General features: G+C 42.5%; 1 protein-coding gene across 3 annotated transcripts in view; it reads right to left on the reverse strand.

Annotated features, from left to right (window-relative positions):
- CDC42BPB (CDC42 binding protein kinase beta) overlaps positions 1 to 21,167 on the reverse strand; it is an 87,468-nt gene extending 66,301 nt beyond the window's left edge. Inside the window, exon 1 of one of the 3 annotated variants that reach the window (XM_052696227.1) lies at positions 20,834 to 21,167. In XM_052696227.1, coding sequence (XP_052552187.1) covers positions 20,834 to 21,011 — 178 coding nt within the window. In that variant the 5' untranslated portion in view covers positions 21,012 to 21,167. The remainder of the gene's footprint in view (positions 1 to 20,833) is intronic. The other 2 variants (XM_052696229.1, XM_052696228.1) reach the window with 2 other exon arrangements.
- Between the last annotated feature and the right edge of the window lie 3,010 nt (positions 21,168 to 24,177).

Raw genomic sequence — 24,177 nt, forward strand, 5'->3', positions numbered from 1 at the left:
GATCACACTTTGGCAGAGTATCCATTCCTCCTTCTTCCTAACTTCTGATCCCAGTTCAGATACCTGATTTCCCGTTTATCAAATTTCATTTAAAATGTCCAAAGATACTAAGTTACTTCCAGTTTTACGAGAACCGAGGGTGATAGAAAAGACACCACTGTGTCATTCCAATGAAAGGAAAGGCTGTAGCAGGAATACAGTTGGGCACCCTGTACATCCTGAGCTGCAAAACGGACATACTTTGTCACTCCTGGGCATGGAGGGAGCTATAGGTACAGTAGGGTGAGGATGAAACCCCAAGTGAAAAAAGAAAGCATGCATCAGAAAAGAGAAGGCAGCGCAGTGGGAAGGGCAAAGGGTTGTGCCAGTAATGGAGGCAGGTCCCAAATCCCTGGGAAGCCAAACTTCAACGTTCTGCTGTTTACAGAGAAAGGCGACATTTTGTGCTCTATGACTCACTGCCTGTCGAGCATTTCACTTGTGCCATGTCCCCCCTCCCATTTTTACAACCTGCACTACACACACACACTTCACTTATTCTGCCTGCCTCTTACTCAATGATCCAACTCTTCATCACTCAGCATTCATTACACAAGCAAATTCAGTGGTGCAAGACTTCGGTGTTTAATCCAATAATAACCAGAGAAGCACTGCCTAGTTCCCATTGCAAGGCGTTCACAGATCTTGCAGAAGAGCCTCTTGAGTAGGACGCTGCTCCATGCTGAGCCATCAAGTCTCACAGTTGGTCAGCGCTTGGTTCAATGACACATAGTTGCGCTAGCACAACACCAGCAACACCTGAACTTTCTTGAGATCGATTGCCAGTGAGAAAATTACTAGGTGGTAAGTTTATTAATAAAGTTGAGATTGTATTAAGAAACTTAAAATTGGTATGCAAATGCTTTTATAAGAGCAAACAAAAACAAATAAATGCCACATCTTCACTGAAGACATAACTCAGTCACAGGATTAGCTCTGTTTTACAAAAGTCTTCTGGCCTAAGTAAAGCACAGTGCCAGACCACTTGCAGTCAGATATCTCGATGGTGCTTGGACTTAGATCACATAAATCACATCAAACTCCTCAAAGATTTAAATGGACAAAAACAGTCACTATTTTTGGTATAAACCAAGACTGTACAGTCCATGGTTTCTGCACTGTGCTCCAGGAGGGGCTGTATCAGTCACAGAAAAAATAATTCTGGCATTTAGGATCTGATACAAGTAACTATACGAAAGAGGTATTACCATGCTGAAGGATAATGGCAGCAGGAAACACCACGATACCGATTCCATTGGCATTGCTGCACTGATACTGATTCTATTGGCATAGCTAACTTTGCTGGCAGAGTAGCAGTGTATTTACCTTGAAACATCATCCGTGGTCACTGTTACTCATTAAGTATACTTTGTGTGGGGCAAGACCCAAAAGCAAGTACCACACAGAAGGACTCCCTGAGCAGCAATATGCTACCATTTGCCAGGACACTGATGAACGCTACCACGAGCACTCAATAGCTGGCCCACCGCCCAACTAGCCCGTTCACCTACAGTGAAAGGCACCAAAGATAACACTGGAGACAGGCAAACACTGAAGAACACACAGATCGTTCTGAGCAGTCTGAGGGGTAAAACACACTGCCAGTACAACTGCTGCCAAAGCAATGGCACTTCTCTGAGACCTGCACAGTCCCAGAGCTCTAGCAGACAAAAGAGGAAAAAAAAGCACTGGCTTACATGTGCAAGAACAAACATCCGACCACTATTTCCTATGTGTATCTGTAGGTCTCTCTGAAAGCAGTACTTCCTATTTCCAAAGAAACCACAAGAGATACAAAGAGCACAATAACACTATTTGACAGTATTTTGTAGCTGAGAATTTTCTCTATCTCATATTGCTTCTGCCACCTCTGAACTGCACCATCCCACCACCTCACTGCACTGACATCCACTCCTTGGTCTCCTTATGGAGCATCTATGAATGTCAATGGGCACCATTTTCTCCACGTGGAGGAACTCAATTCCACACCTTCAATTCCGCGTGCACAGATCAGACCTGAAGGTATTGGCATGTGCTGATGAAACAATGGATGCATATATAGCTGAGGAACCCTGCATGTGAGGTCTACCAGAGAAGGAAGCTCATTGCAGAGTGTAAAGCTTGGTATTTCCTATCTGCTTCCCAGCTGCCACTGTTTGGAGAGGGAAAGCTGTAATGCCTTTCCCCAAGGCTCAAAGCAGTCTCGCTGACTGAGCACCAACCACAGATTCCCTATCAGTCTCTTCAGCTTCAGAGACTTAATGACTACTGTGCAGGAGCCCAACAATGTCTGCAGCACGTGATTTCCCAAAGAGACAAACAGTAGATCTTGCCTTATGAGATTTTTATAGTATTTTCCTTCCTTTTAACTGTTGCAAAGAAATACGAATATTATTATTCCATGATTCTGCTGTTAAACAATTGTCAGTATCCAACACCTTCTAAAGTTTCATCTTCAACTTTTTTCCTTACAAGGTTCAGATTCCACCCAGAAAATACACTTGCATAAAGTCATACAGAAGCTCACTGAATTACAGGTTTTCCCTGGGATTGACTCTCTGGCTTCCCAGACATTTAAGACAAGCAAAAGGGGAGCCTGCATGACCACTTTAATCCAGGAAATCCATTCTGCTGCTGAAAGACTTCCTCCTCATTCCTTCCCACCACCGCTCCACTTTTATTGTTTGGATCATCAGTAGTGCTCACGTGGCACATCAAACCAGGAAACATTTCCAGGCAAAAGCTAACTTGTCTGTCCATCCCCTCCCACCAAATCATTCACCCAACGTGACTCACTCACAGCTGCAACGCTGGAGCATCAGCCCGGGGCAGGCTGCAGGAAGAGACTGGTGAGGGACAAAATGGCCTTTTTTGGAATTCATGTGGACCTACTTCACACTGCAATCAGCATGCATCTGGCATGTGAGCATTTCAAGCCAACCTACAGCACACTAGGACAGAATCTTCCAAGATCTGTGTCAAAACACTGTAAGAAATGCATGGCAACAAACATGGAATGCTGTTTTTGCTTAATGTAGCTTTATTTGTTTGTACATTTGTTTATTTGTTTGTACATTTGTTAAATGTACCTGCATTTTTCTGTACTCTAAATACAAGGCCAATTTTTGCAGGTGTGGGGAGAGACCATTTAAGCCATAGCAAATTGGGATTACATACTGAAGCACATCAGTAATGGAAAATTGTTTCATGCTTCAATGTGAATCACTAGTTCCAAACAGTAAAATACCCATGATTCAATCTCCTTTATTTCATAACAAAGTAGTAAATATTTTAAAAATCCATTAATTTCACTGCAGGACAAATGATCCAAAAAGCAGAGTTAAAAACAATTTTTGTAGAATAGTTTGAGAATTATGAGTGCAAAGGAAAAAAAAAAAAAAAAAAAGTTGCTATTTGCACTTATTTTCCAGATGGTTTCAAATGAAATATTAAGGAAATCTTGAATTTGAGCTCACCCAAATTTCAACAACATGAGAGTGATTCCAAACTGTATCAGATTCAAATCTCTCACACACCCTGCTAAGAAATAAAACAATTCCAGACTGATGACCACGCTGAGCTGATATAAGCTTACTTACATTACAGAAGTGGCACTTCAACATGCAAACAAAGTTCTACCTTCCCCATCTGCATGCTATATTTCATCTTAAAAGTAAAACTATGAAGACCATAATCATTCCATTATTACAGTAAATACACTTATCTTTTGCTTTCTCCACATATATGCAAGACAGTCTGAAGTATCTGAATACTTCGTATACGCATTATGTAACAGCAAAATTTATACTTTACATTGGTTCTATATTTACCACATGCCACCTCCTTTAAAGAACTGATGTTCCTATTAATAAGCTTTTCTTGGCAAAGCACCTCCACATACATTCAGTGACAGGAGAGCAATTCACTTTTACCATGTTCCATGCCTACATATTTAGAGCGAATTTAAGTCTGTAGTTCAATTCAACTGGAGCAATCTTGGACTCCTGCAACCAAGGGACAGTTTCACAGGCCTGCTTTCTTCCTTGTGTCAGCTCTAACAAACTCTGCTGGTCACACCTCACCGATCTGATTCTGCTCACCAAAGCAGCAGAAAGCTAAGCTACTGAGCAACACAAAGCAAGCATTTCCAGGTAGTTTAGCAAATGGAATCATCAGCACTGAAGGGTCAGAAAGGCCGCTACACCACAGCGAGCAAGAAAAGGAAAAGAGCTCAGGTTTTTTTTTTTCAGCGGCAGTCATCCTAAATAGCACAGATCAAGATGAGATGAAGCATGGACACAACAGCCTTTGCCGCAGCCCTGCTGGTGCAGTGCTACCTGCCTTGATGCTGCTGCATGCTAAGCTGAGCAAGGAGCCAAATCAGATCACAATTACCTTTTTTCCCTACTTCAGTTCTCATCCAGATCAACAGAATCATTGGGGAAACAAAAGACAGAGAGGATACAGTACCAGATCCAGCTAACACTGCACCTGACTTTCGTTGGTTGAGAAATGTTTATTATTTCTTTTTGATGGCTCAAGACTGCAACACTGCACGTAAACAGCCTGAACTGTTTTCCAATTTGAAGACTTTAGACAGCAACACCTCCTTGAAGCAAGGTGTGGTACATCCTTCTGTGCACTGCACTTTTACACGGCAGCACAGGACATTTTCTCCAACATTACTCACCCAGTTTCAGAACTTCCTTTGAGCCCCAGATCTTATTATAAGGTCAACGAAAAGTCAAATTGCTGCTGTAGGTAACTGCGACAGACGCCCACCAAGTAATTATTGCAACCAGAGACAAGTACCTCAAGTTTCTCAGAGGCAGAGAAGAGCAAAATTACTTTTAAATCTGCACAGAATACTGAAGGAGTCTCATGCTAAAACTTGTCTCACTTTATAGCAAAAGGCTTGGAGAGACTTTCTTATTATTAGAAATAATTTCTCTTCTTCAGCTCCCTGAATTATTTACAAAATAAGTTCTTCAGGAAGTGTACCACGTTCCTCATTTCACCTGTATTTTTATGAAGTGTTCGCAGCTCAGAAAAGCAAAAAATTGTCAGTTGTAAACAGCAAGGCCTGCAGAATTTTGTTCTAGAACAGTATGCATTTGAGTTAGTCTGATGAATAGCATTGCTATTCTGAAGATTCAAATTGACATATAATATCTGCTACTAATTAAGAATAAATAACCATCTAAAAAGGCGGTGTGTGCTTGTTTTTTTTTCTGTTTTTTTTTTTTTTTTTTTTTAATACATGTTGAATAGCTCTGAAAGAAAACATTTTGGATAAGCAAAAAGAAAGAATATTAGACACACCACACTTCACGTTCAAAATTTCAAAGCACCCTTTAAACAGTTACACATAAAAAGCCAACTTCTAGAACAGTGTTAAGAGTGAATTTTTCAAACAATTGATGGGCTTTAAGACTGCATGCATATGCAAAGAGCACAGAATTGAATCTAAAAGCAGAACAGCACTGTACCTTTTCCAGAGACATTGCAAAGCCTCCAAACATTCTAAATTTAGCTATTTCTATAAAGCCGGAATGAGTTCTTTCTCCTCTACCCCTCACTCTACATTCCTGTCACCCAACCTCCTTTGTAATTCACATACAATATATTGAATAAGCTCTTTCCCATTATCCCAGCATTGCGCAGGTCAAAACCCACACTTTCACTTTTGTATGGTTTAGCATTTTACCCCCATCTTTTGTTAAGATCTTTGCCTTACTATCTTTCAGAAATTCTTCAATTCTGTTTCACAGAATTTTGAACAGTCTCCGAACAGTTTCTCAGCCTCCATAGCACAGGTTAACAGACATCCTTCTAGACCTCTCCAAACTCCCTGGAGGCTCATATGCTCCACACTCCACCGTTCCAAACCAGACCGCCAATTACTGCACACCTCACTATGAGCAGCAGCAGTTGGGTTCTGGGTTCTCTCTTCCAGTAACACGCTTGGAGCCAGCAGGGCTTCATGGCCATAAGCTAGTATCAAAATTAAGTCAATTGTGGACCATCCCAACAAGTTTTCCATATCAGATACAGTATCTGAAGAAGTTTTGCTCTTAATCTTCTTGTTTCTAGTTTCCTACTCTCCCTTCTTTTGAATTTAAGTAAATTCCCACATTGTCTTTGTTAGCGAGCGCTGTATTCAAAATCCTTTTGCCCTGAAATTTATTTCCTAGCATTTAAGTAGGGGATTCCTTTTCTACCCTCACGTACAACCTATCTAGACAAGCGTACTGACTTGAAAGTACAAATTCAGGTACCAGGGCATTCAGAACATGTTTGTGCTAGACAGAAACTCCAATCTTTATCTATACTACCAGCTACATTGTGCTGGTTTCCAACCTTTTCATTTACTCATACCTGAAAATAACAACCAAAGGCTTGCATGCTCCAGTGCAATAGCAGAACTCTACTGGTGTGGCTGTGCTTGCAGAACCTTCTACTTCCAAAGAAGGAAACAGTGATGTTTTACAATAAGATGTATTGACTTCCCTACTAAAACCTTCTGACAAAGTGCATGGCCTCTGAGGAGACCACAAGCAGAAGATAAGGGCATAAGCAGAAGAATAAGAATTTCAGGCAATCTTCAAAATATTTGAAGTAACTGAAAAGTAGTACAGACACTGAAGTCAAATACACAGAGAAGAGCCATATGGTTAGCTTTCTACTTCTTTACACAACATTATATCTCATTCCTTTCCCCTCTTTTTCTGTGCAGAATTTAGTATTTCCCTTCACTAACTTATCTCCAATGTCATCTAAATAAACCTTGGCTACTTTGTCCGTCCAGTGATTGTTTTAGCTCTTAGGTAATTTTTTCCATTAGTGTTGACTCACTTAAAAAACCACTCTGTCCCAAACCACACTCTTTTTGTCAAACTTTCATTCCTGATACTGTAGCTCAGTATCTAATTTTCAATGTGAGTACCACGGAGCAGATGCTATGTAATCTTTTTGCTCTGTAAACATATCTGGAATTTTCTACTGGAAAGAAGTCTGGAAGAGATGTAATATTTACAATTTTAGCTTTCCATCCCTAAGAGTCTTAGAATTTACAACAACATCTCCTTGTTTTTAAGCCTACGGGAAAAGGGATAGCAGGTCTTACTTAGTAATACATCATTCCACCTTAGGGTTGTCACTGTGAATGCAGTGAGCATGTAAATATTACCAAAAACATTTTCAGTCTCCTCCTTCTTTCACAGTCTTTAAGAAAAATTAAAATAAAAATAAAATAAAATAAAAAAATGAAGGCTTCAGTCCAGTTCTTACAGACAGGAACACACTGCACAAGTCTGTGGCACGGATCTTTAAGTCAAAGACATCAAACAGCACTGTGCAGAAGAACACACTTAAAAAGTTAGAATTGTTGTTGTTACAATCTTCTGTAAAGGAACTGATGTCTTCAAGACTATTATTCTGGCAACTGCCCTCATGCTTATACCCTAGCAGCCATAGCAGCCACGCAATTTTCATTTTATCATTATTTCTTGATTTCTTGGAGCTGAAGTCTGTCTTTCACCTCCTTTATAATTTAAATTTTAAAACAGACTTCCTAGCACCATCATTAGAAAAGACTGCTCTGTGAAATCTTTAAAAATAATTATCAGGAGCAGCAATTTGTTGAACTATTGCATGGTATTACTTGCACAGTAATAAAAAAAAGCCAGTGTCACTCTGTACCAATTTCTACTCAGGTGGCACAAGCAGTTCCTCTTACACAGGAACAAAAACGTACCAACTTATTGTAAGAACTTTTATATTAACTGAGAAGATTGTGAAGTTGCTGTCAGAAGTTCACCTCCATCTGTTAGCTCAGCAGCATTTCAATAGAAGAAAAGTCAGGAGCATTTACAGCTGTACCACATGAAATCAAAATTGCACAAGTAGGTCTTTTCTGAGGGACTGCTCTCTAAAAAATGCATTTTCAAAGAACTAGGATGTCATTTCAGAGTCTCATCTTTCTTACATGAACCTATCAAAACCCATAAAAGTTAAGTAAGAATTTTCTAGTTATCACATACTTTTGAGTATCATCAGTTCCTTCTTCAAAATCCTGTATAACAGACATTTCAGTACATGATCTTTAAGATTTTTCTTAAAGTACACCTACTTAGTGCTTCCAGAAGTGATAAAGATGGCTGGCCTGACCACTGCTTATATTGCAATGATCCATACTTTGGACTAAGTGATGCTTCTTCTAGTTCTTTATAATTGATGCTCATTTCAATTTAAATACTTCAACAACCGATTTCTAGACAAGTGTTAAAAGACTGCGAGTCAACAACATTGATTTCCTCTTCCATGAATTGTTACACACAGCTAAATTTACTTCCTTGCCAGTGAATCATTTTGCACAAAAGAGATAACGTTCCCCGCCTAAGTCCCTCTGAAAATATAGAGGACGAGTTCTTAGGCATTATATGGGGCATGATGGGGGAGGGAGAGATGAGGGCAAGGAGATTGAAGTAAGAAGTAGGTCTTGCCCATGCTCTGCAAGAGAGATAATCCATTATCTTCCACCAGCTGTCACCCATTTCAGAGCTCCCTGCAGAGCTCTGAAGGTAAGTCACTGGAGCACACACATTCTCCAGTGAAGTCTTCGTATTATTTATTCAGTAGCTATCAAGCATGTACTTGAAGTAACAGCTATCATTACCAGTGGGCACAGTGATACATTACAATTAGTGATGCAACAGATGATGGCACCAATGTGTGCAAAAGCGTCCACTGCTGCCTGAAAGGGACTTCTCTAAATCAGTTAGTAAATAAGAAATAAAAATTCTGAACAACAAAGAGGAAATCAAGGACATATGAGAAGTGGGAAGACATTTCTCAGCAGTTTTATGCAGCAAGACTTGGCACAAAAAAAGAAGTTATTACCACGGGGAATGAACAGGAGCGAAGTAATGGCATCCGTAAGTGTGCAGGTGCATCCCAACAGGGAAGCAAGACACTGAAACCAGAATATGCTGTGAACCACTTTTTTTTTTTTTTAAACAATGAAACACAAGCACAGCTGAGGGCTCAGAACCACAGCACCTGAAACAGCCATACATTACTTGGAAAAAGGTTTTTTCTGAAAAATTAAGACACAACAGAAGTTTCTCAAGTACGTACATAGCCCTTGCCCCAAAAGGGTAATGGGCCAGTACATTGTTATATCACACTGCCAGTGCATGCCTTCCTGCTAAAACTGACAGTGTACATTCTCCAATAAGGATATTTACCAGACTTCAATACATTTAGGAATCATTTTGTAAAGTCTAATTATGTTCTGAAGAGTTTAGGGAAATTTTCCTCGTCCACAGATGCTCAACTGTAGGCAAGTTACTCAAGAACACAAATTATTTGTATGGAAAGTCAAGTGCCATTTAGAGTATGCTCTATCAAAACTCACAATGCACCACTAATAAAAAGAAGCTCCTGCTTTCTTTTCCAATTATACATTGCTATCCTTACCACTGATTGTACTTACCATGCTATCTTCCATACAGCAATATGATTTTAACACTGAAATTGTTACTGTGAGTTCTGGTTGCTAATGCTCTAGCACTAACAATACCAGGATGAAAAGCCATATTTCAAGTCCAACTTCACGCAAGTTTTATGAGTTTTTATCTTACAGAGGAAAACAAAAACCAGGGATAATCTCCCATTAGATCTTTACAGCTATGAGGTAGATTTATTTCACCCTGTTGTTAGCAACTGCTTGGACATACTTCTTGTCATGTCAGGCATAAGAATACTCAGGATTCTACTAGATAGAGATCCCTTTGTAATACAGCACTAATATCTAGAAGATCAACAACACCTTTATTTTCCTAAGCGGTGATTCAGCCTCACAGCCACACAGGGCTTGCAGGCTTCCCACAGCCACATGCAACAAAGCTTTAAAAATACTTCAACTACTGTCAAGACCAGCAACTGAACATCAGGAAATGGTACTTGGGAAAAGGCAAAAGACATAAAGTGTAAGTTCAAAAGTTCTTAAAATCTGTTCTTGTAATTCTATTGCAGGAATGAGGAAATTCACTTTTATTAGAAGCACAACAAAACAACACAGGAAAAAAAAAACAACAACTTTAGTTTCTCATAATTTACAAGTCCAACATTTAGCTAAAATTTGGCCAATACTTACATTCAGATTACGTGGTAAAACACCAACCAATCAGGGTAAACATTTGAGATTACAAAAAAAAATAAAAATGAACAGTGCATTCACACAAGTTACTTGAACTATGTTATATACCAACAACAACAAAGAATGATTTATGGGCATCTACTTCAGTTTTCATTCTGAAAAGTCTGAGGAACTCTTTCATGTTAAAACACAGGAAAAAAAACAAACCATAATTCAGAATGAGAATAACATTTTCTCTGGAAGCGACCTCTGCAGATCACAGAGTCCAACTTTCTGAGGCAAAGTCCAAGTTTAGCCAGGTAGTGCAGCACCTGGCCCAACTAAGGTTTAAAGATACTCTGGGATGGAGCTGTGGGAGCCCCGTATACAGGCAGCCTGCATTCCCAGACAGATGCACCACTGACTCCTTTTCCACTTGCTGTTTACTAGGATCCCCAAATCCTTTTCTGAAGGCTCTCCAGCCGGTCATTCCCCAGCTTTTACAAGTCCACAGTGTGAGATGCTGCACTTGTGTCCAACTTCGTGAGGTTCACAATGTGAAGAAAAAACAATATTGGTAAGCAAAAGTATCAAAAAAAGGATCAAAAAAAAGTCAAGTATCAAATGTGATGTCAGATATCCTCACCCTCCACTGAGGGTGCCTGAAACATTAAATAAAACCTTTGCAATGTTTAATAGTACCTGCAAGAGCAGAAAGTTTATAACTAGAGTACCTCCATTTCTGATTCTGTCAAAATCTACCAGGGCGCTTCTACTCCTGGGTTCAGTCACTCAAGAACACACAAACTGCTAATGTTGAGGATAACTACTGCAAAGTCTTTCCTAAGGACACATTCTCCTAAAAAAGCACTAAAAACATTTTAAATTAATCCCTCTCCCCCCACCATTACATTTTTTACCTTTACAATTTATATCAGAAAAAGTCAACTTTAGGATGCACAAGATTGCATACTCTTAGCCACGGATGTGGAGCTGACAGCCTCAAGCCTTGCAGGTACAGCACTACACCCAACCCAGTAAATCCTGCTGACTCTCAAGAATATGCACACAGCAATAACTACAGTTCAGCTGCCTCAGTGACCAGTAAATGCTTCTAAGAGCAACACAAAGACAGTCTGTGGGCCTGAAACAGTCTCCAGTTAGGCATTCCCATGGCATGCTGTCTTTTATTATTTATCAGACAGCAAAACTACAGTTTAAAAACAGTTTAACATTGTCATTATTCCAAACTTAAATTAAGTACCCAGGAAACCCCAGTTGAACTGATAATAGAAATCTACACTTACAAGAGTAGAAGTTTAAATAGTCGAACTGAATCCCTCAGTACAGCAATACGATGGCATACAATTGAGACACTTTCCTCACTAAATCTGGCCTAAAGGAAACTTTTTGTACTATTTCCCTGTGACACAAGAAGTGCCTTATCTGCAAGTCGTCAGGAAGTCTGTTCTGAAGGATGATGTGTTCTGGAATTCAGTAAAAATACCGTGTCATCCATAAAAGGCAGAAAGACTATCTACCACAAACTCTAGTCTTCGTCCTGCACTTATAACCAAGCATCCAGGGGTTTCTTACCAGTTATTTTATTAGGATCTTTAGATCATTTACAGTCATTTGTGCATGTAAAAATGTTCTTCTCCCTTCCCTATGTAATAAGGCAACCAGGGTGAGGTCCTGAATCATAAAAACGCCATTTCCTTTTTTGAGCCCTTAACAGGGCTCCAGGGCAACAAAAGCATTTAAAAGAACCCACTGATAGCACACAGTGAAATCCCACCCCAGCCTTAAAAAGAACACACAAGTATAAAAGAGAGAAAATTCAAAGAGAAGTTACATTCCCATTTCAACTCATGGACAGTGTCCAAATGATCACATACTAGATAACAGAAACCCTATTGCTTTTTTTTTTTTTTTTTTATTTTTTTAAAATTTTCAGTATATACATCTTCATGAAGTATATGCAACCACTGAAAAAAAAGACACATGCTACTTCTTTGGATCGAGTCCCAGAACAGACAGAAGCCAGTAGAACAAAGTCTGCAGAACACGCACACCGCATTCATCTCCTAGCACTAATAAGAGTCAAGGAGAACACAGAAATCATACACAAAAATTGAGGGTGGAGGATAATTGATCCTATCACATGAAGAGCTAAACTTAAAAACCAAACATGCACCTTAAAAAGCAAATCCTGGAGAGAACATATTTCAAGACGTTAATAGGATCTTGGTGTCTAAAGTCACCCTCCTGCTGTTCCTACTCTGCCTTAATTACAGCAAAATAAAAGGCAGGCAGAGCATTCCAGCCCTCAGCATTGATCAGCCACGTCAAGGGCAGCAATAGAACTGGCAGCACACAGAAAAGCTGCACGAAGAAGCCAACTTCTGAGAAAGGATGTGGAAGATTAAGATAGGAGAAGGCGTGCTGTGATAGCAGCAGAAATAGCAGAGAGGACCGCCGTCCGTCCCCAGGGTGTGCGCAGATCTCTGGAAGAAGGGGGAAACCAAGGACAGAGGAATGCCATAAGAGTAGGGACAACAGCTTCTGATGCTCAAGAAGTATTACCTCTTCCTTCCTCAGATGAGGCCAGATTTCCCCCAACACACCCAGCACAACTCTAAAACTCATTCAAGGTTTATAACACCTTCAATTTTTTTTCTTTTTAAAGAAAAAAGTTTGCAGCTGTTTATTTCCACAGTACTCCAGCATTTAAACCAATTGAAAACAAAAGCCATGTTTATGCATTTTCTGAGAATTTGTAGAGATCCAAAGCTTTTCCATAAGTCACATGCAGGGAAGACGTACAGTACTTCAGCTGAGGAGCTGCTGCAAGCAGGAAGCCATACTCCTGCCACATTGCTATACTTTAACTGAGGTCCCATCTTCTATAAGAAAGGATCCAAATCCCACGAACCACACAGTCCTGAAGAAAAGCACAATATTGGCAGAATAGTTGCAGCACTCCTTTAACAAAAAAACATTGATTTCCACATAAACACTTAAAGAGTTTAAATTGGTTTCATCTTTGATATTTATCTCTGATTTTTTTTTTTTACGAAAAGTGGAACAAAATAACCTATGATTAAGCTGAATTAAATGTTCAGACAGAATGCTTTATACACTGCTTTAAAATCCTGAAAATGAACATTTCACTAAACAGACATAGATGAACTTCAAGAAGGATTTCACAAAGCAATTATCCACTTTTTTTTTGCCAGAAAACATTCATAAACATGAAAAGAATTTGGGACATATCTGGAGTTGATGCTGCTTCTCGTCTTTTCTCTAGTTGGCTTTTTTGGGGAAAGGCAGCTGAATATATCAAGGCCTTAATGGCACTGCACTTAGGCAAGGTAAGAGCATCACCTCAGCCTGCATTAATGCACACCTGACTAATGAATCCATGTTAAATGTTCAATGCTCAGTGAAGACATCCCTGCTGTTTTCCAAACCTCGGACTTCTTCAAGGTCTCAAGCTGGGAACCCAGAGGTGCCAGTCACATCTGAAGCTTCAAGCCATGGTTAAGTAATAACAGATTTCAATGTTAAGACCCTGATGGCACAAATGACAGAAATTACTAACTCAGGCACACAGTCTCAGCTGGTAATGATGGATGCACATGCTTAATCTCAATGCACCCCAAGTACAGACATGATTACTGAGGTCTATGCAAAATCAGGACTTAAGAAAACAGTGTGTAGTTTCCTATTGAAAAAAGCTACATTCATTATAGGAACAAAGGTCTTCATAAGTGGAAGCTTGCATTCCAGCAATCTGCATACATTGATGAAAACACAGTGGAATATTTTAGTATTAGGAGGCACTTAAAAAGAACAGAACACACCAAACCACAGCCTGAACACACTTGAAAATTTTTTTTACCTCAGAAAGCTTTTTTAAAATCAAGCCTCCCCTCCCTTTTTTTTAAATACTAGAGCTTCAGTCAGACATATTAGCAAGTGTGATATAAGCTCTTTAGTGACTACATCGAGAACAGATTGGAATTCTCATGCGTACTTTGCAAGAGCCTTAGATAATGAAGCTTAATTCTGTTTGAAGCATTATCAAAGCAAAAATCTAGTAAAAAGTTTCAATAAGCCCCTTATCACCTTTCCCAACGATTTTGCTTGTGAGCCAGCATCCCAATCATCTGTTCAGACATGGGTAAATAAGGAGATGAGTCTATGCAGTTAATCTGCATCCTAAGCACTACATTCCATTAATGGCTCTAATACATTCGCTACTGTTTAGGTATCATAATTCTTCCTTTTTGTAACAGCCTTCCAAAAACAGCTTGCACAAAGTGTCTCAAATTATAAGGAAGGATGTAAATTTCCTAAAGTCTGAAGAATCTGCTGTAGTTTAACATTCCCAGCTAATCTCAGCTACAGATCAAGATTTCTGAAAACCGACGTATTAATATATAACCATAAAGCAAAATCAACTTGCTAAAAAAAGCCGAGGAAAGAAGTCTCTTCAGCCTGACTCACGCAGTTAAAACCGTTTCCTTCTCGTAGGTGTAACAGATACTGACTCACCCCCTCATGTGGATTATTTGCAAAAGAAAAGGTTACTTCAACTTCACTTGACAAAAAAGTTCATTGCACCAAATCTGCTGAATAAACCAACATCCAAGAGGTTTCTCTCCACTGAGAATGCATAAGTGGTGCCAACTACGGAAGTTTTGATGGTGTAAATAAAGAATTTCTTAGCCAAACGCTGCATCTTTATATCACCTACAAAAAAAGGAACGAAAATGACTTCTGTATTTCTACATGAAACAAGTCTGAAAAGTGTTAGATTTATGGATGCTTTTGGAATCTTACTTCTGTGTTCTACGTTCTCCTGTATCATGTGCCAGACAGCATGTGCATGTTTTCTATGTGAATACAAGTTCAGCAATGACTTATCTATCCCTTGCTGACTTTTCATATATAAACAACTTTAAAATACAAAATGGGTAGCGGCCTTTAACAAGCAACTTATTAGCAAGCTTTTGGAAACTATCTATCCACAGGACAGAAGCAATACCCACTTCCTTGGATGGCACAAGGGACAATCTCTGCCCAGAACAGCTGCCGTTTTAATAGCACATGCTGGTGAGCATCTCATCCTCCAAGCCACAGTGTCAGAAACCTTCACACTGTCAGAACACAATTCCACATTCAATGCCAGCATTGCACAGAATATTACAGAAAGTAATTAAAAGATATTGCCCTGTTCTAAAAATACGAGATTAGAAGAGATGTGCTGTAAAGAGTCCATTATGTACTCAGTAGTGAGCTTTGAACCTCGTGCCTTCAGATCACTGGCCCTGACTACAGAGCTCTTAAAGCTGATGTTTTTGTAAGCAGTTTTTGCTACTCCACCATGACTTAATCCCAACATCAATTTCGTAAAAGAACCGTTAACAGCAGAGAATGCTGGAAGCCAGGGTTCAGTGGCCCTGCTAGTGCTTGTCTGCCAGATGACGGCCAAAGGCTTCCTCACAAAGGCGACCCAGGCTACAGTGCCCTGACTCTGAACACAGAAAAGCCCTCAGGGAGCAGGAAAGACTTCCAGCTGTATCCACGCTGCAATGCACACAAAGAAACCATGGCCACCACCAGCCTTTCCACAACCTCTGCAAGTCTGTAGCTCCTTGCCCCAAGAGCCTCACCCACCACCTCCTGTGGCTGCCTCAAGTACAAGCGAACACAACAGGCTTCAGCAATCGGTTGGAAGGACTTCAGGCAGAGACAGAAATTCAGACTTCTCATTCATCAGCTGCCTACGCTACTGAAGCAAGCTGTCTCTCAACAGGCTTATCACTCTCTGGCCAGCTTCTGCCTGCAGAGAAGGATGTCAAACAGGTCCGCAGAGGCTGGAGGCACTTCCTGGCTTTTTCTGCAGACGGGAAGGGTAGGAAAGGGGGAAGTGGTGAAGGGAAGAGAATTCAAGCTAACAAAACTCAAATCAAGAAACATGCCATTAAGTGACACTTTTTCCTGATGTTACCCAAAAAAGGACACAAGGAACATCCTCATAAGCAGTGCTCCAAGCCTGACAGCCCTAAGGTCATCTCAAAAATACTTCAAAATAGCTTCTGTCTCATGCACCAGTACCACACACCACATCCCCGCCCTTACCTAGCTCATTTTCTAGCATATCAGTCTCTGTGGCAGCCAGAGGATTAGGGCTACCTTGCAGCAAGCTTTGAAGAAGCCCTATATGCAGGCTGCAGAAATGTGACCCTTTCTCAGATTCACATCCACACATGTGAATATAGCCATTCCAAGCTGAGAGAACAGACTCTAAACTCTTATGAGAGGAAGGCCACTGCAAGTTTCTCTCTTCACTCATTAGAGCCTTTTATTTGAAAGCTTAACATGCCTCTCAAGCAGCTGGAAGGAGAAGAAAGTAGGTCTAGAAGCAGACTTGCAAAACTAACTCACAGACTCCTCTTTTAGCCCCCACCAAAAGCGAGATGCAAAACTTGAAGTACCAGTCCTCGCAGTGACCCAAAGCTGTGAATCATTGCACCAGCAGAACAGCAACCCTTCTGCTGAGCATTCTGCACATGATTTTTCCATCTATGGCACAGCCACCCATGTAACAGACATCCACCCAAAAGTGGCAGCTCAAGGCTGGGCTGGAGATGTTGCTGAGCGTCTACACACGCATTTTTCCCCCGCCTAAGCCACAGTGAGAATAAATTGCTCTTACTACAATAGCATGCACTGCCTGCCTATTATGCCAGCCAAGCAGCCTGACAGCAGGTGCCCAGCTGGCCTACTTGTGCTAATCAGCTGCAGACTTCTTTCTTTTCCCCACAACTTCAGCCTGCCTTCAAGTTACTTCTTCTCAGGGAAAACAAACAAACAGAACAACAATAGCAATAAGGAAAAAACAAAAGCAGAACAGCAGCCTAACTGGAGAGCAGACCCTACACAAACTGAGAATGCAGAAGATCAATCTAACCTATTCAGACACTGGCTTTGAGGTGTTCTCACAAAGAAATCAAGCCAGCGTGTAGTCCAGGAGGGTGAAATGCTGAACAAATCTCATGGGGATGACTGCCATCTCACCCTACACAGAGTGCCAGCAGTACAAAACAGGATCAGAGGAAACAAAGGCTGGAGTAAGAAAGGCTGTGCAGCACTAAGAACACTCTGAACACCAAGGCCCACTCCTGTTAGACTCTGCACCAAAACCACTCGCTGACTGGCTCAACTCCTGCCAGTATCTGCTGGAGAATGGAGCAGCTGGTTGTGCCAGCCCCTGCTGGCTGGAGCAAGGGGCAGCAAGCACTGCACAGCCCACTGACATCAGTCCTGAATAATAAAGTGACGTTAGGTGAGCACGGCTGTAGTGAAGTAACCCTGTGAGCAAGCCATCCTTGTGCTCCAGTACATTCAGTATGGGATTAGGAAAGCTTTATATTCCTCAGTATGAGGGAACAACATGCTCCGTACAGAGGAACACACTGCACCTAAAAGCCAAACTGTAGGGCAGGTGGATGCATGCAGACCGAGCCATGATGGCTCCCCACCCTGTCTATTCTCCTTGTCATGCACAAGGTCAGACACGCTTTTTTCAGGATAAGTATCTCAGGAGGTCCCCCTGCAGTGCACAGACATTACTAAGCACTGGTGACCAGCATAATCCTCTCAGTAACTCCAAAGGCCGTGTACCCTCCTCCTTGCTTGCCGCATCTTTGGGTTGTCTCAGTGGGCTTGGGCACCATCAGCCAAGGCTGATCTGTGGGCCTTTCAGGACACCAGGACTGCCCAGCACCAGATAGCTCTCCTGGCAACCCTACAGTGCTACAAGGTCTGGCAGGGACAGGCAAGGAACTTGGCCTCAGAGGCCAAAAAGCCCTCTCAGCTGGGCAGTCCTGGTAACAACGTTCAGAGAGGAAAGATAAAGTGTAACTGGAATAAACAGAGCTGGCTATTGAAGTTCTTTATTATTTCTCACTGTAGGAGCAGCATATGCAGCAATGGCTTAAAATGACACTAAGCACAGATTTGGCAAACTCTTGCTGAACATGTAAGACATGGGTCTGCTGAGTTAACAAACTTGGATTTAATTCCCACTAGAAGTACTGAGCATTATCTTAGTATCCATTATGTAAACAATACAGCAACAGCTAATTGAGTGAGATCTTATTCAAGAGTTCTTATAAATAAAAGTAACTGCAAGAAAACTACTTCTAAAATCTTCACTTGAAAGCTCAGCTCCAAAGATACCTGGCATAAGAAAAAAAAATTATTATAATTCCAGCATAGGGAAAAAAGTATAGAATAACCAAAATGCCATTCACCATGGGAAAGCTACAACTGCCAAGGTTAAAATGGCAGATTCTGATGATGCTTCTGAAGAGATGGAATGCCCCTGGGCAAATGGCCACACCCTACACTCTTCTATGGTTACCAAATAGGAAGGAGGTTTTGAAGAAATAAGCCTGTGGCAGGACTGCAGGGAGCAGCAACCAGGTTTATAGGACAGAAGCAATGAGATCGATCATACGGGGCTCACTAACCACTGCAGGTGATGTGCAAAGTTTCTTGGATGTCAGCTGGGAGAAACTGGCCCGAGTCTCGCAGTACAACTGTAGAGGAATGCTTTGTTACACAGCTCGATTTAACCTAACCTTCAGACTCGTGCAGCTTATTTCCATTGTCAGTGATAAGTCTCCATTTTGTCAAAAGGAAATTCCTTCTGTCTCCAGCTGATAAAGAAATGTGCCGATCTTCAAAGTATATCCCAAATATTTAGCTACACTCTCATGCTGCCACAGACATATAACAGCACACTGAACACAGCACATCAATCCAGAATATCTTCTAACACAGAAACGAACTGTAATTAAGACTGCGCATCATGACATGAGGAAGATTAGTGTGTTTGGCATGCTATTTTCCTCATTAGCTGGAGGCAGAAACGAGTTCCTTGTCAGTGGAAACACGCTGTGAGGGCATTAGGACACAGATAAAAGGTGTCTTGTTGGCATTTACTTGCTTTTAACAGCTTGAAGGAAAGGGAGAAACCCAGAGTATCAGCTTTAATTGCTTTTAAGGATATTCCCGGCTGATGGAACGCAAATATACAAGCAGTCCAGACTTAGGCCCATCCTTTTACCAGGAAAAGCACGGATTATAAACTTCTATCTCTACTCTGCAGCACCAGATGGTAGCTCACATAGATTTCAATTATTTATTGAATAGGCACTTTGTTATACTAGGGTAATCCCACGCTGCAGTAAGAGCTACACATTGTTTTTATTGCGACCTACACTTTTCATCAAGTCAGTAACCTTTTCACATTCAGTGGATGCTGCAAATAGAACTTAAAAAAGCAATTTTACAAACAGCTGGATAATTGGTCTTTCCATCACACAGAAAAGGACAATACAGGCATCCATCAGCAAGGCACAACCACCAACAGCACTACAGAAGAAGCATCTCTCTCTTTGGCCTGTCTCAAAGGATAGAAATTAAGAGAATGATTTAAGTACCATGGCAGTCCGCTGTATCACTCCAACCAGTTCATATATGCTCACTCACTGCAGCTATCAGCTGGGAAACAAGAGTATGACAACACACTGCACTTCGTAGAAGACACACAAAGCTTCCACCACGAAACAAATAATCAATGCTCCCCTGGCTGCAGCTTGCAGGGCAGATGTGATAAAGTGGTTAATTATTCAGTTGGCAATCGCATTACTGACGTCAATAGAAGAGTCCAGGAAGTGAATCCTCTTAGTTGGTTAGCATATGACAAAGAGTGGTGGTCCCCACAGAAATTAAGGAGAACCAGCTGTCCCCACGTCTCAGCACTGCAGTGGAAGCTCCAAGGGCACACTTGCATCCATTGAAGTAAATCGCCCCTCCCCCTCCCTAAGGAAATCCTTTGTTTTGTGGGTTCGGTTTTTTTTAAGAGAGATCTTTAAAAGCCTCATTAACCGCACACACATGGCCCAGCTGATAAACAGGACAGCGTTCTGGCGAGCAGTGCTCTCTCCTCCCTCACCCCCAGTTCCTTTTCCACGGAGAAGTTAAGTCACCTTCACTGCGCATTATTATTCATAACTTACTCAGCTGAATAAACCAGTCAGCCACCATGGCCGTTTTAACATAAATTCAGTTAAGCATGCACCAGGGAAGAATCTCTTCTATTCACTTGCCTGCAGTCAACAACCTTTACAAAGCATCGAGGGACAGAAAACTTAGGATAAAAGTGCGATAGCATGTATCCACGCTTCTTTTTGTCCGCTATCGGAGGGCTCTCACCATCACCCCGCTTAGTGCCACAAAACCACTGAACAAAGCTGCCACAAAGGCCGCCTGGCAGCACTCCGTCCTTTGGGGCCGGTCCTGAACGGAAGGGACACGGACGTAACCTCTCTCCCGCCGCAGCAGGGCCGGGGCCGGCACGGCGGCGGAGCTCGGAGCCCTCCCGCAGCCCAGCAGCGCTCGTAGGAGCGGGGCATCGCCCTACCGCTGGGGTCTGCCCGGCCCATGGACGCTCCGCAGCCGAGCGGCTCGCAGCGGGACTCGGGGACTCCGCACCCAGAGCCGGTGTTCCCCGCTCCGGCCGCGCCGCGGGGCCAACGCCTCCCCCCGCCCTCGGCCCGCCGCCCGGCTCACCCCACTCGAGGAAGTCGGACACGTATCGGTCGCGGCGAAGCGGCGAGTCGCGGCTGCACTCGGCATAGACGCCGACCAGCAGGTCGAGCAGGGTCTCCACGCTCAGCACGCTGTCGTTGCGCTGCGGCCCGTCCAGCACCAGCTGCTCCAGCCGCTTCAGCCGCACCTTGGCCGACATGGTGCCGGGCGGCCGAACCGGCGGACGGCGGCGCGCAAGGCCCCGGGGCCGCTCAGCCGCGCCGCCTCCCGCCCCTCACGGCCGCTCCGGGGCCAAGCGGCTCCTTCCACGGGCTCCGCCTCAGGCGCGGCCGGTCCATGGGCCGCGCCCGGCCTCCCGCTCCGGCCTCGCCCCGGCGGCGGGAAGGGCCGCACCCGCTCAGCTCCGCTCACGGCTCCGCTCCTCCTCCGCGCCGGGCCCGCCACGCCCAACGCGCCGCGCTCCGACGTGGGCACGGCCCGGGAAGATTGGGCCGAGCGCCACACCGTAGCTGGGGGTGCGGGGACGGAGGGGCGCGCCCGTCTGCTCTTTGCATCCGCTTCGGCAGATTCGTCGCGGGGCCTAGAGGAGGCTGCGCGTTCGCGGCCGCACTTTCGCCTCCTGGCAACTTCTCGCCGCTGTTGTGGATTCATTAAAATTGGAAAAGACCGCTGGGATCATCGACCACTAAGATAATCTGGTCCAGCCATCAACGTGTTCCCACCGTGCCCTCTAACCACATCCCTCATCGCCATAGCTCTACGGTTCTTGAACACTCCAGGGGTGGTGACTCCATCACCTTCTGGGCAGCCTGTGCCACTGCGTTGCTGCTCTTTCTGAGAATAAATGTTTCCTCGCATCCATGCAACGTTGCATGCTGGCAGCTCCTGAGGAGCTGCCCTCATGCAGTTAGGCAAGGTCGCGGAGCTCTGGGGAACATGACAGGCCACTGCTTCCCTCGAGAGATGGCAGCTCATCGCAGCATCCGCAGGGTGGCCACATACGTCCTGCCCTGTCCTCATCCCCTGTCCTGATGCCGGCAAAAGGCCCCACCATTGGAAACGGCAGCTCTGTGCCTCTCTGGTGATAGGGAATAGCTTAGGCTGGAGGCAGGCAAAACAAGCAGAAGCCTGCACTTAGCAGCTGCTCTCCATGATCACTCGAAGAGAGCTAGGTGCAAGATGCTCAAGCTTTCTGCAGTGCCTTTTTCTATTTATTACAATTTATTCTGAGAATTGTTCTCCCTAGAGATTGCAGCACCTTAAGGCAAGATGCTGAACAGCTCGATGGGAGTTTACTTCTATAGGAATGCAGCCAGTCAGGTCCCGATGCAAAACTGCAGTGGGAAGGATGGCTTTTCCTTACTCCTTTTCCCCTGGTGATTAGCTGGAGCATTGTGAGCTGAAAACCAGTGCACAGAGAAGGGAGGCACCTCGGTGCTTGGCTGTCAGATCCAGGACCAGAAGCTGAAGATGGGGTTTGTGTAGTTGCTGTTGCTGGGGTCCATTGTGGTTACAAGGACCATGACAGAAGTTGTGGAAAGACCTGAATGATACTGATCATTACCTTCAGGGCCAGACCCTAACTGTGCTGGGAGCTACCCTTTTCCCAGTGCTGTTACTGCACTGTAACGAAGAAAAACCACAGAGGATTTTCCAAATTATTTCTGTCTCTTTGTACTTCCTTCTGCAAACATCCACTTGAAAAAAATTTTTGTTCTTCTTCTATGTACCTCCCCGATTACAGTTGTTTCACCTGTTTAATATCAATGATGTATTGATTTGTAGAATCCTCAGCATTTTAACAATTCCAGTTGTTTTTTGGGTGATAATGCTTTATTTAAAAATGTGAGTGTAACATTTTTGACTTATTACCACTTCAGAGACTGTGATTGAACTCTGATCACTTTTGGACTGATCTTGAGCTGATCAGAGCGGAGTTGGAGTAGAGTTTTAAAGAGAGAATAGTTCACCATAACAATACAAGAGCAAGTTACAATCTCCGTCTTACCCCTTTTTATCAGCTCCTGCAGATGGTGATTATCACAGCCTTCTTATAAAGGAAACTGCAGCTGGTTGGAGAAGTAGCCACTTGCTGCCTACCAGTTGCTTTAATGTTTCCAGTCTCATTGGTCTGTTCTACATTAGTGGGATTCAGGGATTTCGAGAGCTCTTTCTGACTTGCACCAATCACTGTGAAGAATCAAGTCCTGTGCTGAGAAGACGACAGATGTATGACAGATGATATTGAAGCCTTCTTTAGCGGCTATGGAGAATTTTGTGAATCAGACCTGCACATGCAAGAATATTTGATTGGTACTGAACATATTTCAGAATTAGTTGGAAGATTTCAAAAAATCTTGCAAACCATTCGGACTTTCATGTGTTATAAATAATGCTGGATCTTCACAGCAATGTTTGCAGTTACAAAAAACCAACCTTGCTGAAAAGTGACATTTGGTGTTCTTATTAACAAAAGGATATAAGCTTGAAAATGCAGCTGAAGGTATTCTACTCCTGTTGCTCATGTGCCAACTCCGTGTACTAAAAATAAATGTGATCTGGCTAAAATGAATTAAATGATCCATCTCATCAGTTCCTTTTTCCTGTGGTGTATTTCAGTGGAAAAATACATCCCACTTTTCTGGTACTGTTCTAATTTTAAAAACTTTTTGGGAGGGACAAATGCAAGCAAAATTATTTTCATACATTTTGTGGTCACTGTAGACTTGCAGAACTGAAGGCATGATGTCCATATGGCTATTGAAAACTTATCTCAGACCTAATCAACTTAGGTCTTTTTTTTTTTTTCTCTCTTTTTTTTTCTTTCTTTTTTTTCTTTTTGGCTGTATTCCTGGTAACTTAGTAACTACTAAAGGGAGAAATTCTCTTACAGAATTTTGATGGCTACAGGAAATAGCTGTGTCACTTGCTTTATGACTTCAGGAAAATCCACCCACAGATCGATTTGTAAGTGAGAAGAATAAAGAAATAGAGAAGGCTGTGGACAGAAATTGCCAACGTAGCTCATTAAAAATAGAGCCCTCCATGCTAAAAACAAAACCAGACAAAACAAAACAAGATAACATTGCAAACATCTACTTTGCCAAATACAGACAGACAACTCTAGAAAAAGAAAAAATATTCAAGTTGCAATCTTTATTTTCTTTTTATTTCAGTTGTTTTTACATTAATAAGCAAAGGGGAGACTCTGAAAAGCTAGAAGAGCTATCTGAAAGACCTAAATATATTCTTCTAATTCATAAAATTAGATGGTATTTCAAGATGAGAGAGAAGCTGACTAATGTGGGGTGAGGGAAAAGTTTTCCGAGGATTCAGAATACAAGATAGAATTAAACTGAAATCAG

Source organism: Tympanuchus pallidicinctus, unplaced genomic scaffold (genome assembly GCF_026119805.1).
Source record: "Tympanuchus pallidicinctus isolate F22 unplaced genomic scaffold, pur_lepc_1.0 scaffold3, whole genome shotgun sequence".
Taxonomy (NCBI): Eukaryota; Metazoa; Chordata; class Aves; order Galliformes; family Phasianidae; genus Tympanuchus; species Tympanuchus pallidicinctus.